Source organism: Microcaecilia unicolor, chromosome 8 (assembly GCF_901765095.1).
Source record: "Microcaecilia unicolor chromosome 8, aMicUni1.1, whole genome shotgun sequence".
NCBI lineage: Eukaryota > Metazoa > Chordata > Amphibia > Gymnophiona > Siphonopidae > Microcaecilia > Microcaecilia unicolor.
Window position 1 is genome coordinate 103,794,588 of NC_044038.1, and position 12,947 is coordinate 103,807,534.

The 12,947-nt window shown below is 52.5% G+C and overlaps 1 protein-coding gene across 1 annotated transcript in view; it reads right to left on the minus strand.

Annotated features, from left to right (window-relative positions):
- Window positions 1-12,947, minus strand: part of HPN (hepsin) — a 639,182-nt gene that overhangs the window by 509,889 nt on the left and 116,346 nt on the right. Inside the window, exon 4 of the mRNA XM_030213574.1 lies at window positions 4,613-4,654. Within this exon, the coding sequence (XP_030069434.1) occupies window positions 4,613-4,654 (42 nt within the window). The remainder of the gene's footprint in view (window positions 1-4,612; window positions 4,655-12,947) is intronic.

Sequence of the window (12,947 nt, forward strand, 5' to 3'; positions counted from 1 at the left end):
TCAGTCTCGGGGGGCTGTACCGCAGGAGCCCTCATGGTAGGGGCAGACCCACCCGAAGGCTCACCGCCACCAGCAGGGGAATGGACAGCCCTCACCTGCACTCCAGACGAAGCACCACCGTCCGACGACATCAGCAGACGAGGAGGTCTCGATACCACTGACTCCGACGCAGCCTTCCGATGTCGCCCCGATGCAGAGGACCGATGCCTCGATGCACTCGATGCAATCGGGGGGAGGATGAAGGTCCGGGCGCCGACGACGTCAAAGCAGTCGATACTCCCGGTGCCGATGCCGACGAAGAGCCCGAGAACAAAACGTTCCACTGGGCTAATCTCGCTACCTGAGTCCGCTTTTGGAAAAGAGAACACAGACTACCGGCCTGAGGGCGGTGCCCAGCCCCCAGACACTGAAGACAAGACGCGTGCCTGTCAGTGAGCGAGATTACCCGGGCGCACTGGGTGCACTTCTTGAAGCCGCTGGAAGACTTCGATGTCATGGGCGGAAAAATCGCGCCGGCGAGATCAAAACTCGAAATGGCGAAAATGGCACCACAAAAATAGGGGGAAGAAAAACTTCGACCGAGGCCTAAATAGGGCCTACCCCGACGACGAAAGAAAACTTACCGGGGCAAAACTAGAAGTACGGGAAGGGAGAAAACCATAAAGGTCTCCTTCCGACACCTTCTTTTTATTTTTTTATAGAACGAAGTCGATAAACGACGCGCGAGGTCAACTTTGGGGCGCGAACGGCGAAACACGACTGTACCGAGTGCGGACAAAAGAAGACTGGCCGGCACGAGCCGGTTCGGGCGGGAAGACGGCCGCGCATGCGCGGTGCGCATCGGCGCGCGAGGACTAGCAAAGGACTTTGCTAGAAAGTGTTCCGATTGGAGGGGCTGCCGTGGACGTCACCCATCAGTGAGAACAAGCAGCCTGCTTGTCCTCGGAGAATTGCACCAACACTATTCCTCACTCTTGTGCTATACAGGTGATGACTCAGAGGAGGATGGCCCTAGTGGCCTGCAAGGCCAACGCCCTACACCAGCAGTCCAGCCTCAACCTCCACAGCCTGCAGCACCAGCAGTCCAGCCTCTGCCTCCACTCCCTGCAGCACCAGCAGTCCAGCCTCCACCACCTGCACCAGCTGTCCAGCCTCTGCGTCCACCACCACCTGCACCAGCTGTCCAGCCTCTGCGTCCACCACCACCTGCACCAGTCCAGCCTCTGCCACCACCACCACCTGCACGTCCAGCCTCTGCCTCCACCACCTGCAGCACAGGCACATGCACCACCAGCAGAGGCCGCACCTCCAGCACCTGAGGACTTTGGTGAGGAGGAGGAGGAGAGCCCAGCTCCTCGACAGAGGCCATCCAGCCAAAGGAGGCAACTCCTGCGGCTGGCCACGGAATTACTCCGCCACAACGTGCGCTTGGAGGAGTACCGGCACCAGAAACTCAAGCTGCAGCGCCAAGCACTGGAGGCACAGCAGCGAGCCCACCAGGAACTCCTCCGGGCGCAACGTGAAGGCAACCAGGAGGTGATCCAGCAACTGAAACGGCTGGAGCAGAGCATCCAACACCTGCGCCCTCATGGGCACAGCACCTACTCCAGCCCCCGTGCTGCTGGAGCAGCCCCTGCCATCAACGTCCTCCTCCACTGACCACCACCAACCACCAGCTAAGAGGTGGGCGTTGCGATCATCGGCCTCCGCACCCACTCCTGCAGCACCCACCAAATCTGCTCCCATTCTGGGTCCTGTGGCCAGACCACTAGAACCAACAAGGTGGCCCGATTTCCACGGTGCAGCCGAAGCCGCAGGCTGTCGTGGGGATAGGGAGGAGGACACTGGGAGCAGCAGCTCAGAAGAGGGTGAAGAGACTTCCCGTGCAGCACCAGCTGCAAAGGAAGGGCGTGGGAGGGGTAGGAGGGGACGGGGGAAGGGAAGGGGAAAGTGATGGGACATGCTGTAGGGTGAGGGTTGGTGGGAGGGGGGTGGGTGTGGGAGGGGGGTGGTGGTGGTGGTGGTGGGGTTGAACACAGTAACACATGCACTTAATGTAAATAAATAAATGTTCACTTACTTTCACCTAAAACTTGTTTCAATGAGTCTTTGTCTTGCTCTTACGCCAAGCTGGTAGGCATTGAGCTCTGCTCTGTGGGCTGGGGGTGGAGGGGGCTCCTCTTCCAGCTCATCTGGGGCCTCTTCTGGTGGTGGCTGTGGCTCCTCTGGGAGAGGCTGTCCTCTGCGCTGGGCCAAATTGTGTAACATGCAGCACGCCACAAAGATCTTGGCCACCTTTTCTGGACTGTAGAGCAGCTCTCCTCCAGACCGGTCCAGACAGCGGAAGCGGTTTTTCAATAAACCAAAGGTGCGCTCAATGATCCCCCGGGTGCTGCGATGTCTCCTGTTGTAGGTTTCTTCTGCCCCTGGTTGTGGGTGGATCAGGGGGGTCATGAGCCATGTCCTCTGCGGGTAGACTCGGTCACCTTTGCAGAAAAGCAGAATGAGATAGATGAGTGTGTATTGCTTGGAGCAGGTACAGGGGGGGCGGGGGGATTTGGATAGTGGGTTGTGGAGGAAGCCAGGGCGGAGGGTTGCCCAGTGGAGGAGGTATAGTATGGGTGGTACATGCATGTTGCACTTACCTAGTAGCCATCCACCAATGAACTCCCCTCACTCGAACCTGCAGAAGATGCCACAGTGCTGTAGGATGTAGGCATCGTGGGTGGAGCCAGGGTACCTGGCACACACGTCTAATATCTCCCCCTGGGCATCACATACAACTTGCATGTTCATAGAATGAAATGCCTTCCTATTTCTGTAGGTGGCTTCGTGTGCCCGGGGGGGTCTGAGGGCTACGTGTGTGCAGTCTATCACACCGATGACCGAGGGGAATCTAGCAAGAGCATAGAAGGCGGCCATGTTGTTGTGCAGGGCCTGGGGGGTGGTGGGGAAAGTGATGTAGTGTGAGGTGTGAGTTATGAAGGCATCCAGGAACTGGGTGAGACAGTGTGAAATAGAAGCCTGGGTGAGGCCTGTGTTAGCAGCTAATACAGATTGAAAACTGCCAGTGGCCAGGACAGAGAGAGAGGAAGTGATTTTGAGGTGGGCAGGGATGGGGTTATTCCTACGTGTCTGGGGCTGAAGGAGGGGTTTCAGCTGCTCACACAGCTGACGAATGGTGGCCCTATCAAACCTGAACCTTGTTAGACACTGCTGGTCAGTGAGTTGTAGGAAGGTGGTGAAGGCCTAAACACTCGGGGCCGTGAATACCTCCTGTGGTGGGTGGCCTCTTCGTGTAGCATGCATGCCACAAGTGCATTGTGCATCCATATCCCCACCACCAGTGCAAGTATTAGGACTAGTAGTCAAACAGCAACACACACAGATCTGTCACTTCCAGCCACCACGCCCTCTGGCCACTCACTCGCCAAACAGTACAGGAACACAGAGACAAACGGAGGTCAGGGAATAGAGTATACACGTGGGAGGAGTGAATGGGGAGGGATAGGGGGAGGGGAAGAGGGCGATGGAGCAAAGGAGTAGGAGTAAGGAACGGTCAAAGGGTATGACACAAAAAGAGGCAGGGCACACAGACGACCGTCACAGGTACTCAACACGCTCGGCTTTCTCTCTGCAACCACCACTTCAGCTCTTCCACCAACAATGTCGCCACTCTCCAACTACGCACAATCGCTAATGGGTCTAAAGACGCTTTCCCCCTTACTCTGGTTGCTTTTATTTCGGGTCCATCATATTACGCCCATCTTCCCGCTCAACCAGAGCCATTTCGCTATTCGTTATATGTTGTACACGTCCACGTCGTATCACCGCCCCTAACATGCCCCCGACACGCCTCTTATTTGGACGTTTTTACGTGAACGTACGAGCGACACGGACGCACTGAAAAATTGGTTTCCATTATATTGATTTACTCGTTTTTGTGAGATTAACGTCTATCTCCCGATTTAGGTCGTAATATAGGCGTTTTTGTCTTTCGATTATAAGCAGGATGGTGATCTATTCCCTATCAGTCGGGGGCTAGTTAGTGGTATTTACCTGAGCAGAAGGCTGGGGCCGTCATACTTGTGATCAGGAGAAGCTGCTAATAACTGTACTACCTCGTAACATAGTGTGACTGATCAGTGGTGTAATTTTATCTGGTAACCAGTAAGAATTAGTGTTTAGTAGTGTGATGTATGAGTGTAATTTTATCAGCCAGTAATTTTGTATTCAGCAAAAGCTTTGCAGAGTTCTATTTTGTATACCTGAGCTCTATTTTCTTACCTGATATACCATAATAAATCTAATATATATATATTCAGCTTGCTTTTCTAGTCGCATTCCTTTCTCTCGGAAGAACTGTATAGGCTCTAATCCAAGGTCCCCCCCCCCCCCCCTAGACCGAGTGCTGAGCAGTCTATGTGCAGATAGTTTTGTTTGGGAATTTTGGACGCAGATAATTTATTATCTGTGATAACGATAATACAGCACATAGCACTAGGATGAAGGGCTGTATTACAAAGCAAGGACTCCAGGCCATCATGAAGACTAACTAAATGAAGAACAGAGGTGTTCCAGTTCTTATGGTCTTAGGAGAAGCCTCTCTTACCATAGTATAGGTTCTGGCCTTCACTCTTCAAAACATAAGTCACTAAAACAGAAAGAGATAAAGAAAGGTACAATCAAACATCATAGAAACCAGGAAAGGATTGAGAGAATCAAGAAACAGGCACAAGTATTCAAAAGCATCCATGTAATTCCCAAACATACACTGGTAAGTCTTTTGCTTTCAAATTTCTGCCCTTTTCACTGTTTAAATCAATATATGGCCAAAATTTATGCATATATAGTGAGGCGAAAATAGAGGCATGTCAGGGCAGGTTCAGAAGTTATTCAGATGGTGCCAACAGTCCCCTTCCCGGACATGTCCTCTTTTTGAGGGCACTGACGGGAGTCCGGGTGGGTTCCCCAATTTTCATTATTTGTCTGGGTTTCCCAGTTCGATCACATGACCTGTACGGCAACAGCACCATCAGGGCCGGCACAACTTCCTTCCTGCCGCCCTGCTTTTAAAACGTTTATTTTACCTCTAGTCGCAGTGGCGGCAGCAGTGAAAGCAGCAGGCTTGCCTCCAGCCTTCCCTTTCCTCTCAGTGTCCCATCCTCGTGGAAACAGGAAATTACATCAGAGGAGGGCAGGACACTAAGAGGGAAGGGAAGGCTGGAGGTGACTTGAGGTAAAATAAAAGATTTAAATGCAGGGAAGCAGGAAGGAAAAGGGGGATGTTGCTCAGGTTGGAACAGGAACTCGGGGGTTGAAAAGGGGGGCAGGTGGGAGCTGGGGCAAGTCACTGGACATGGAAAAAAGGGGAGCGCAGGGAAGAGAGGAGAAATCACTGGACATGGAGGGGACGAAAGGGAAGAGGAGAATTACTGGACGGATGGATGGAGGGGTCAGGGGAGAGAGGAGAATTGCTGGATATGGATGGAAGAGAGGGTAGGGAAGAGAGGAAAGCTGCACACGGATGTAGGGGAAGGGAGAGAGGAGAAATGCTGGGCATGGATGGAGGAGAGGGAAGACAGAGTAGATGTACATGGATGGAGGGAAGAGGAGAAATTCTGGACATAGATGGAGGGCAGGGAAGACAGAGGAAAGAGATGCACATGGATGGAGGGGAGGGAAGACAAAGGAGGAGATGCATATGGATGGAGGGGAGAAAGAGCAGAAATTCTGGACAAGGATGGAGGGGAAGGAAGACAGTGGAAAGAGATGCACATGGATGGAGGGGAGAGAGTGTAGCATGATATAAGTTTAATTGTCAGAATTATTGATTTTGCTGGATCAGATCCAAATCATATAAAATATTCAGCTGCAAAGACTTATTGGGACAGAATCAGATAAACTGGTCTGGCTTTCATCTCCCCCCCCCCCCCCTTCCCTCTGGAAAACTACTGAGAACATGAACTAGCTGGGTGGACACCTAAGGCCATCAACACCTCTCCTAAGACAGCAATCCCAGAGACTACAGTAACAAAAAACAGTGAAACTCCACCTATTACTCATACTCAGAAGCCCATCTATCAGACAAAAGAAGCCCAATCACTCTCAGACAATGGACCAGCAAATGTTCCTCTCCAAAGACAGCAACCGCAGAGACTACAGTAACAAAAGACTATACCTCCACCTACTCTCAGACAAAGACTAAGCCCATCTAAGCTCAATTGCTCTCAGACAATGGACCAGCAGATGTCCAGATGATGTCATTTTTTTTTTATTTTGTTACATTTGTACCCTGCGCTTTCCCACTCATGGCAGGCTCAATGCGGCTTACATGGGGCAATGCCTCTCTGCTGGACATTAAGAATTCTCCAAGCAACAACTACACCTCTGCAATATCCAGCATATTTTATAATTCAGACTTGATATCTTGATAAAGCACATTTCCACTTGTGATTCCTAAAACTGGACTCATCCTCCTATAAGTGAAAATGAATCCTGAAGACTGTTTTCCAACTTTCTCCCAAGGAAGGAACTTCAGGAAACAAGAACAGAACCTGAAACAGATTCACAGCATACAGACAATCATACAGGGAGGGCTCATGGCTTCATCTGCTATGACTAAAGGAAAGAAAATTACCAAGGTAAGAACCTAATTTTCCCTTCCTTGTCATCAAGCAGATGAAGCCATTATATATGGGATGTAACAAAGCAATCCCTATATAGGGTGGGAATAGGTCACACCACGCGCTAGCACTTGTGCTCCAAAATGCGCATCCCTCCTAGCAGCCACATCCAGCCTGTAATGTCGGGCAAATGAGAGCTTAGAAGCCCATGTCGCTGCACTGCATATCTCTTGACGAGAGAGTGCTCCAGTTTCAGCCCAAGAGAAAGAAATCGCTCTGGTAGAACGCGCCTTAAAGGCTACAGGCGGAGACCGGCCGGCAAGCAGATAAGCTGAAAAGATAGTTTCTTTGAGCCAGCGGGCAATAGTGGCTTTAGACGCTGGAGACCCTCTGCGAGGACCTGATAGCAAAACAAACAGATGATCGTAGATCCTGAAAGAGATAGTAACTTGCAGATACTGCAGCAGAGTCCTGCGCACATCCAACAGGTGCAACTGCCCAAAAGATTCTAGAAACTCCTCCTTATCAAAGCAGGGCAAGAAAATAGGCTGGTTTAGGTGAAACGCTGAAACCACCTTAGGCATGAAGGAAGGCACGGTCCGAACCGTGACCCCGGACTCTGAGAATTGCAGAAAATGGGTCTCTACAGGACAACGCCTGGAGCTCTGACACCTGTCTCACCGAAGTAATGGCCACAAGAAAAACGGCCTTTAGTGTCAAATCTTTCTCCGATGCTCGCCGAAGCGGCTCAAAAGGAGACGCCTCCAGGGCCTTCAAAACTAGCCCCAGGTTCCAAGCTGGACAGGGTGCTCGCACGGAAAGCCGGAGCAAAAGCACCCCACTAAGAAACCGTACCACATCTGGATGAGCAGCTAAAGACACGCCTTCAACCTTACCACGAAGGGAGGCCAACGCTGCCACTTGCACCTGCAGGGAATTATAGGCCAAGCCTATTTGTAAACCATCCTGCAAAAAGACCAGAATCGGCGAGACAGGAGCCCGCATGAGTGTGATCGCTTTTGAAGCACACCAAGACTCAAACTGGTGCCAAATCCTGGCATAAGCCATGGAAGTGGAACGCTTGCGGGCCTGCAGGAGAGTGGAAATGACTGTGTTTGAATAGCCTTTGTCCCTCAATTGCGCCCTCTCAATCGCCATGCCATAAGACCAAAGCGGCAGGCGTCCTCCATGGCTACCGGGCCCTGTGACAACAGGTTCGGTACCAGAGGTAAAGGAAGGGGAGCCTCCAACAGCATCTGTCGGAGGTCCGCATACCAAGGCCTCCTGGGCCAATCCGGGGCGATGAGGACCACTTCTCCTGGGTCCACAGGAGCACGCACCCTATCAAGGGCCATGGAGGGAACACATATAGTAGGCCCGGAGGCCAGGGCTGAGTCAAGGCATCCAACCCTGCCGAGCGAGGATCTCTCCGTCTGCTGAAGAAGCACGGGACTTTGGCATTTGAACTTATCGCCATAAGATCCATCACGGGCTTGCCCCATTTGGCACATATCTGCAGGAATACTTCGTCTGCTAGTTCCCATTCTGCTGGATCGATCTGATGCCTGCTTAGATAATCGGCTTGCACGTTGCTCTGACCTGCAATTTGAGCTGCCGACAGAAACTGAAGATGCAGCTCGGCCCAGTGGCAAATCTGTTCGGCCTGCGCAGCCAGTGCTCTGCACCTTGTTCCGCCTTGTCGATTTATATAGGCCACCGTTGTCGTGTTGTCTGACATCACTCTGACAGCCAATCCTTCCAGGGTCACTTGAAAGGCCAGAAGCGCCTGAAACACCGCTTTCAACTCCAGGCGGTTGAAGGACCACCGACTCCTCGGGTGTCCAGAGACCCTCGGCATGTTTCCCTTTGCAATGTGCGCCCCAGCCCTTCAGGCTGGCATCTGTCACTACTAGACACCAATCAGGGAGCGCCAGCGGCATTCCTCGCCGCAGCATGCTGTCTGAGAGCCACCACTCCATGCTGAGGCGGGCCGCAGGGAGCCAAGACAGTCTGCATTGATAATCCTGAGAAACTGGAGACCATCTTTGAAGTAGGGAATACTGTAGAGGTCTCAGGTGTGCTCTCGCCCAGGGCACCACTTCCAATGTGGCTGTCATCGATCCCAGCAGCTGGACAATGTCCAAACTCGCGGGCGGGGCATCCTCAGGAGCAGACGGACCTGATTCTGAAGCTTGCACCGCCTTAGCTCGGGTAGGTATACATAGCCCGAGTCTGTGTCGAACCTGGCCCCCAAATATTCTAGAGACTGCGAGGGGGTCAGGTGGCTTTTGGCCATATTGACGACCCAGCCTAGAGATTGAAGTACTGAGACCATTCTGGCTGTAGCTTGATAGCTCTCTGTTACAGAGTCTGCTCTGATGAGCCAGTCGTCTAGGTACGGGTAAACCCCGATACCTTCTCGCCTGAGCAAAGCAGCTACTACCACCATTACCTTCGAAAAGGTTTGGGGAGCTGTGGCGAGGCCAAAAGGCAAGGCCCGGAACTGGAAATGTTTTCCCAACACCGCAAACCTCAGAAACGTCTGATGCGGGGGCCAAATTGGTATGTGCAAGTAAGCTTCTTTCAGGTCTAGAGACGTGAGAAACTCTCCTGGCTGTACCGCAGCAATGACGGAGCGCAGGGTTTCCATGTGGAAATGCCGCACTCTCAGGGACTTGTTTAATTCTTTTAAGTCCAGAATAGGGCGAAAAGACCCACCTTTTCGCGGCACCACAAAGTAGATGCAGTATCGGCCGTAGCCGTGTTCGGCGGGAGGTACCGGGGACACGGCCCCTAACTGAATCAAACCTTGCAAAGTCTCCTCTACCGCCGCCCATTTGGTGGCAGAACCGCAACGGGACTCCACAAACACATCTCTTACTGGGGCATTGAATTCTATTCTGTAGCCATCTCTGATCAGGTCCAGAACCCACTGATCTGAGGAAATATTGGCCCACTCCTCGGCAAAGAGGGAAAGACGTCCTCTGATGACAGGAAGCGAGGAGGTGGCCGGCGCACCATCATTGAGAGGGTCGCCCCTGAACTCCAGGCCTAGAGCCGGTGGCTGCGGAACGCTTGTCCGAGCGAAAGGAGTTCCTCCGCTGAAAAACGGGCACGAGAAGTGAACCCAGCAGAATGCCCCGGGCGGTACCTACTAGCTTCACGGAAGCGAGGTCTATAAGAGGAGTGGACCGCCTGGCCCTTTGAGGAAGGCCTCGGCCTATCTTCGGGCAAGCGCTGGGGTTTAGGATCTCCCAGGCCTTTAACAATTTTTTTTCCAACTCCTCACCAAATAGGAGAAGGCCTTGAAAGGGCAACTTCACCAACCTTTGCTTAGAGGCCATGTCCGCTGCCCAATGTCGTAGCCAAATAAGACAGCGAGCCGCCACTGCTACTGCCATTTGTTTAGCCGAGGCTCTGACAATATCATAAGGGCATCAGCCAAAAAGGACAAGACCGACTTCAGTCGCGGAGCCACATCAGAGAAGGGCTCCGCTCCATCTCCGGGCTGTTCCACTGCCTGTTGCAACCACGCCAGGCAGGCTCTAGCAGCATATCAACTGCATGCAGACGCCCGAACAGTAAGACCTGCAATTTCAAAGGACCGTTTAAGTGCTGCTTCCAGCCTACAGTCTTGTATATCCTTCAGGGCAACTCCTCCTTCCACAGGGAGGGTAGTTCTCTTTGTCACCGCAGTGACTAGGGCATCTAATTTAGGCATTGCAAAGCGAGCCAAATGCTCCTCACGCAGAGGGTATAATTGCCCCATAGCCCTGGAAACTTTCAAAGGTCCCTCGGGGTCAGCCCACTGAGCGGAAATAAGCTCTTGGATGGAGTCATGCAAAGGAAAGGCTCGAGCTGGCTTTTTGGTACTAGCCATCCTAGGATTCACAGAGGAGGGCGTGCCACTGTCAGGCTCTTCAATAGAAAGGACCTGTAGGGCATCTGAAATAAGTGCTGGCAGCTCATCACAGTGGAAAATCCTCACCGCGGAGGGATCATCCAGATCCTGTGGTAATTCTGCACCTGACTCTGGCTCCTCAGACCACGAAAGCCTGCCAGAACTCTCCGAATCCTCACAGCCCGACCCCGGGGGGGGGGGGGGGGGGGGAGGAGGTGCACCACAATCTGAAGGGGAATTAGCCCTTCTACGCTTTTCTTTATGCCAATTATCAGGGAAAATATTCTACCGGCTATTCTACCCATTACCACTCAGAGTGGCAGTCATTTACCGCCCCCCTAATAAATCCGTCTCTTCCTTCCTCACCGACTTCGATGCCTGGCTTTCCGTCTTTCTTGAACCCTCATCTCCGTCCCTCACTCTCGGAGACTAACATACACGTTGATGACCAGTCCGACCCTCACGCTTCTCAGTTCCTCACTCTAACATCCTCCTTCAACCTCCAGCTTTGCTCCATCACCCCTACTCACCGAGACGGCCATTGTCTTGACCTCGTCCTCTCCTCTTCCGGCTCTCCCTCCAATTTCCACGTTTCAGCTCTTCCTCTCTCCGATCATCACCTAATCACCTTCACACTTCTTCACCCCCCCCCCCTCAGCCCCGTCCAACTTTAACCACTACCTCCAGGAATCTCCAGGCTATTGACCCTCCCACCCTATCCGCTAATATTTCTAATCTCCTCCCCTCCATCATGTCCTCCGTGTCTGTTGACAAGCCTGTCTCCGCTTACAATGCCATTCTCTCCTCTGCTCTGGACACCCTCGCACCATCCACCTCCCGTCCCACAAAGCGTACTAATCCCCAGCTCTGGCTGACCCCTTACATCCGTTACCTTCGCTCCTGCGCCCGATCTGCTGAAAGCCTCTGGAGGAAATCTCGCACCCATTCAGACTTCCTTCACTACAAATTCATGCTATCCTCCTTCCACTCCTCCCTATTCCTTGCCAAACAGGACTATTACACCCAATTGACCAATTCTCTCAGCTCCAACCCCCGTCGTCTCTTCTCCACCCTTAACTCCCTCCTCAAAGTGCCCTCCGCTCCCACCACCCCCTCGCTCTCTCCTCAATCACTGGCTGATTACTTCCGCGACAAGGTGCAAAAGATCAACCTTGAGTTCACTACCAAGCTATCTCTTCTTCACCTTTCAACCCTCTCCCTTAACCAACCAACCCACGCCTTTTTCTCCTCCTTTCCTGTCATCACCGAGGAGGAAACCGCTCGCCTTCTTTCCTCCTCGAAATGCACCACCTGCTCTTCTGATCCCATCCCCACCAACTTACTTAACATCATCTCTCATACTGTCACCCCCTCCATCTGTCATATCCTCAACCTCTCTCTCTCCACTGCAACTGTCCCTGACACCTTCAAGCACGCTGTAGTAACACCTCTCCTCAAAAAACCATTACTTGACCCTACCTGTCCCTCCAACTACCACCCCATCTCCCTCCTACCCTTCCTCTCCAAAATACTTGAGTGTGCCGTTCACAGCCGCTGCCTTGATTTTCTCTCCTCTCATGCCATTCTCGATCCACTTCAATCCGGTTTTCGCCCTCTTCACTCGACAGAAACAGCACTCTCTAAAGTCTGTAATGACCTATTCCTTGCCAAATCCAGAGGCCACTACTCCATCCTCATCCTCCTTGATCTATCCGCCGCTTTTGACACTGTCAATCATGACTTACTTCTTGCCACACTGTCCTCATTTGGGTTCCAGGGCTCTGTCCTCTCCTGGTTCTCCTCCTATCTCTCCCACCGCACCTTCAGAGTTCACTCTCATGAATCTACCTCCACCCCTATCCCCCTATCTGTTGGTGTTCCCCAGGGATCTGTCCTTGGACCCCTTCTCTTCTCAATCTACACCTCTTCCCTGGGCTCCCTGATCTCATCTCATGGTTTCCAGTATCATCTCTATGCTGATGACACCCAGCTATATCTCTCCACACCAGACATCACCGCAGAGACCCAGGCAAAGGTATCAGCCTGCTTATCCGACATTGCTGCCTGAATGTCCAACCGCCATCTGAAACTGAACATGTCCAAGACCGAGCTCATCGTCTTTCCACCAAAACCCACGCCTCCTCTTCCTCCACTTTCTATCTCAGTTGATAACACCCTCATCCTCCCCGTCTCATCTGCCCCCAACCTCAGAGTCATCTTTGACTCCTCCCTCTCCTTCTCTGCGCATATCCAGCAGATAGCCAAGACCTGCCGCTTCTTCCTCTTTAACATCAGCAAAATTCGCCCTTTCCTCTCTGAACACACCACCCGAACTCTCGTCCACGCTCTCATTACCTCTCGCCTTGACTACTGCAACTTACTCCTCACCGGCCTCCCACTTAGCCATCTATCCCCCCTTC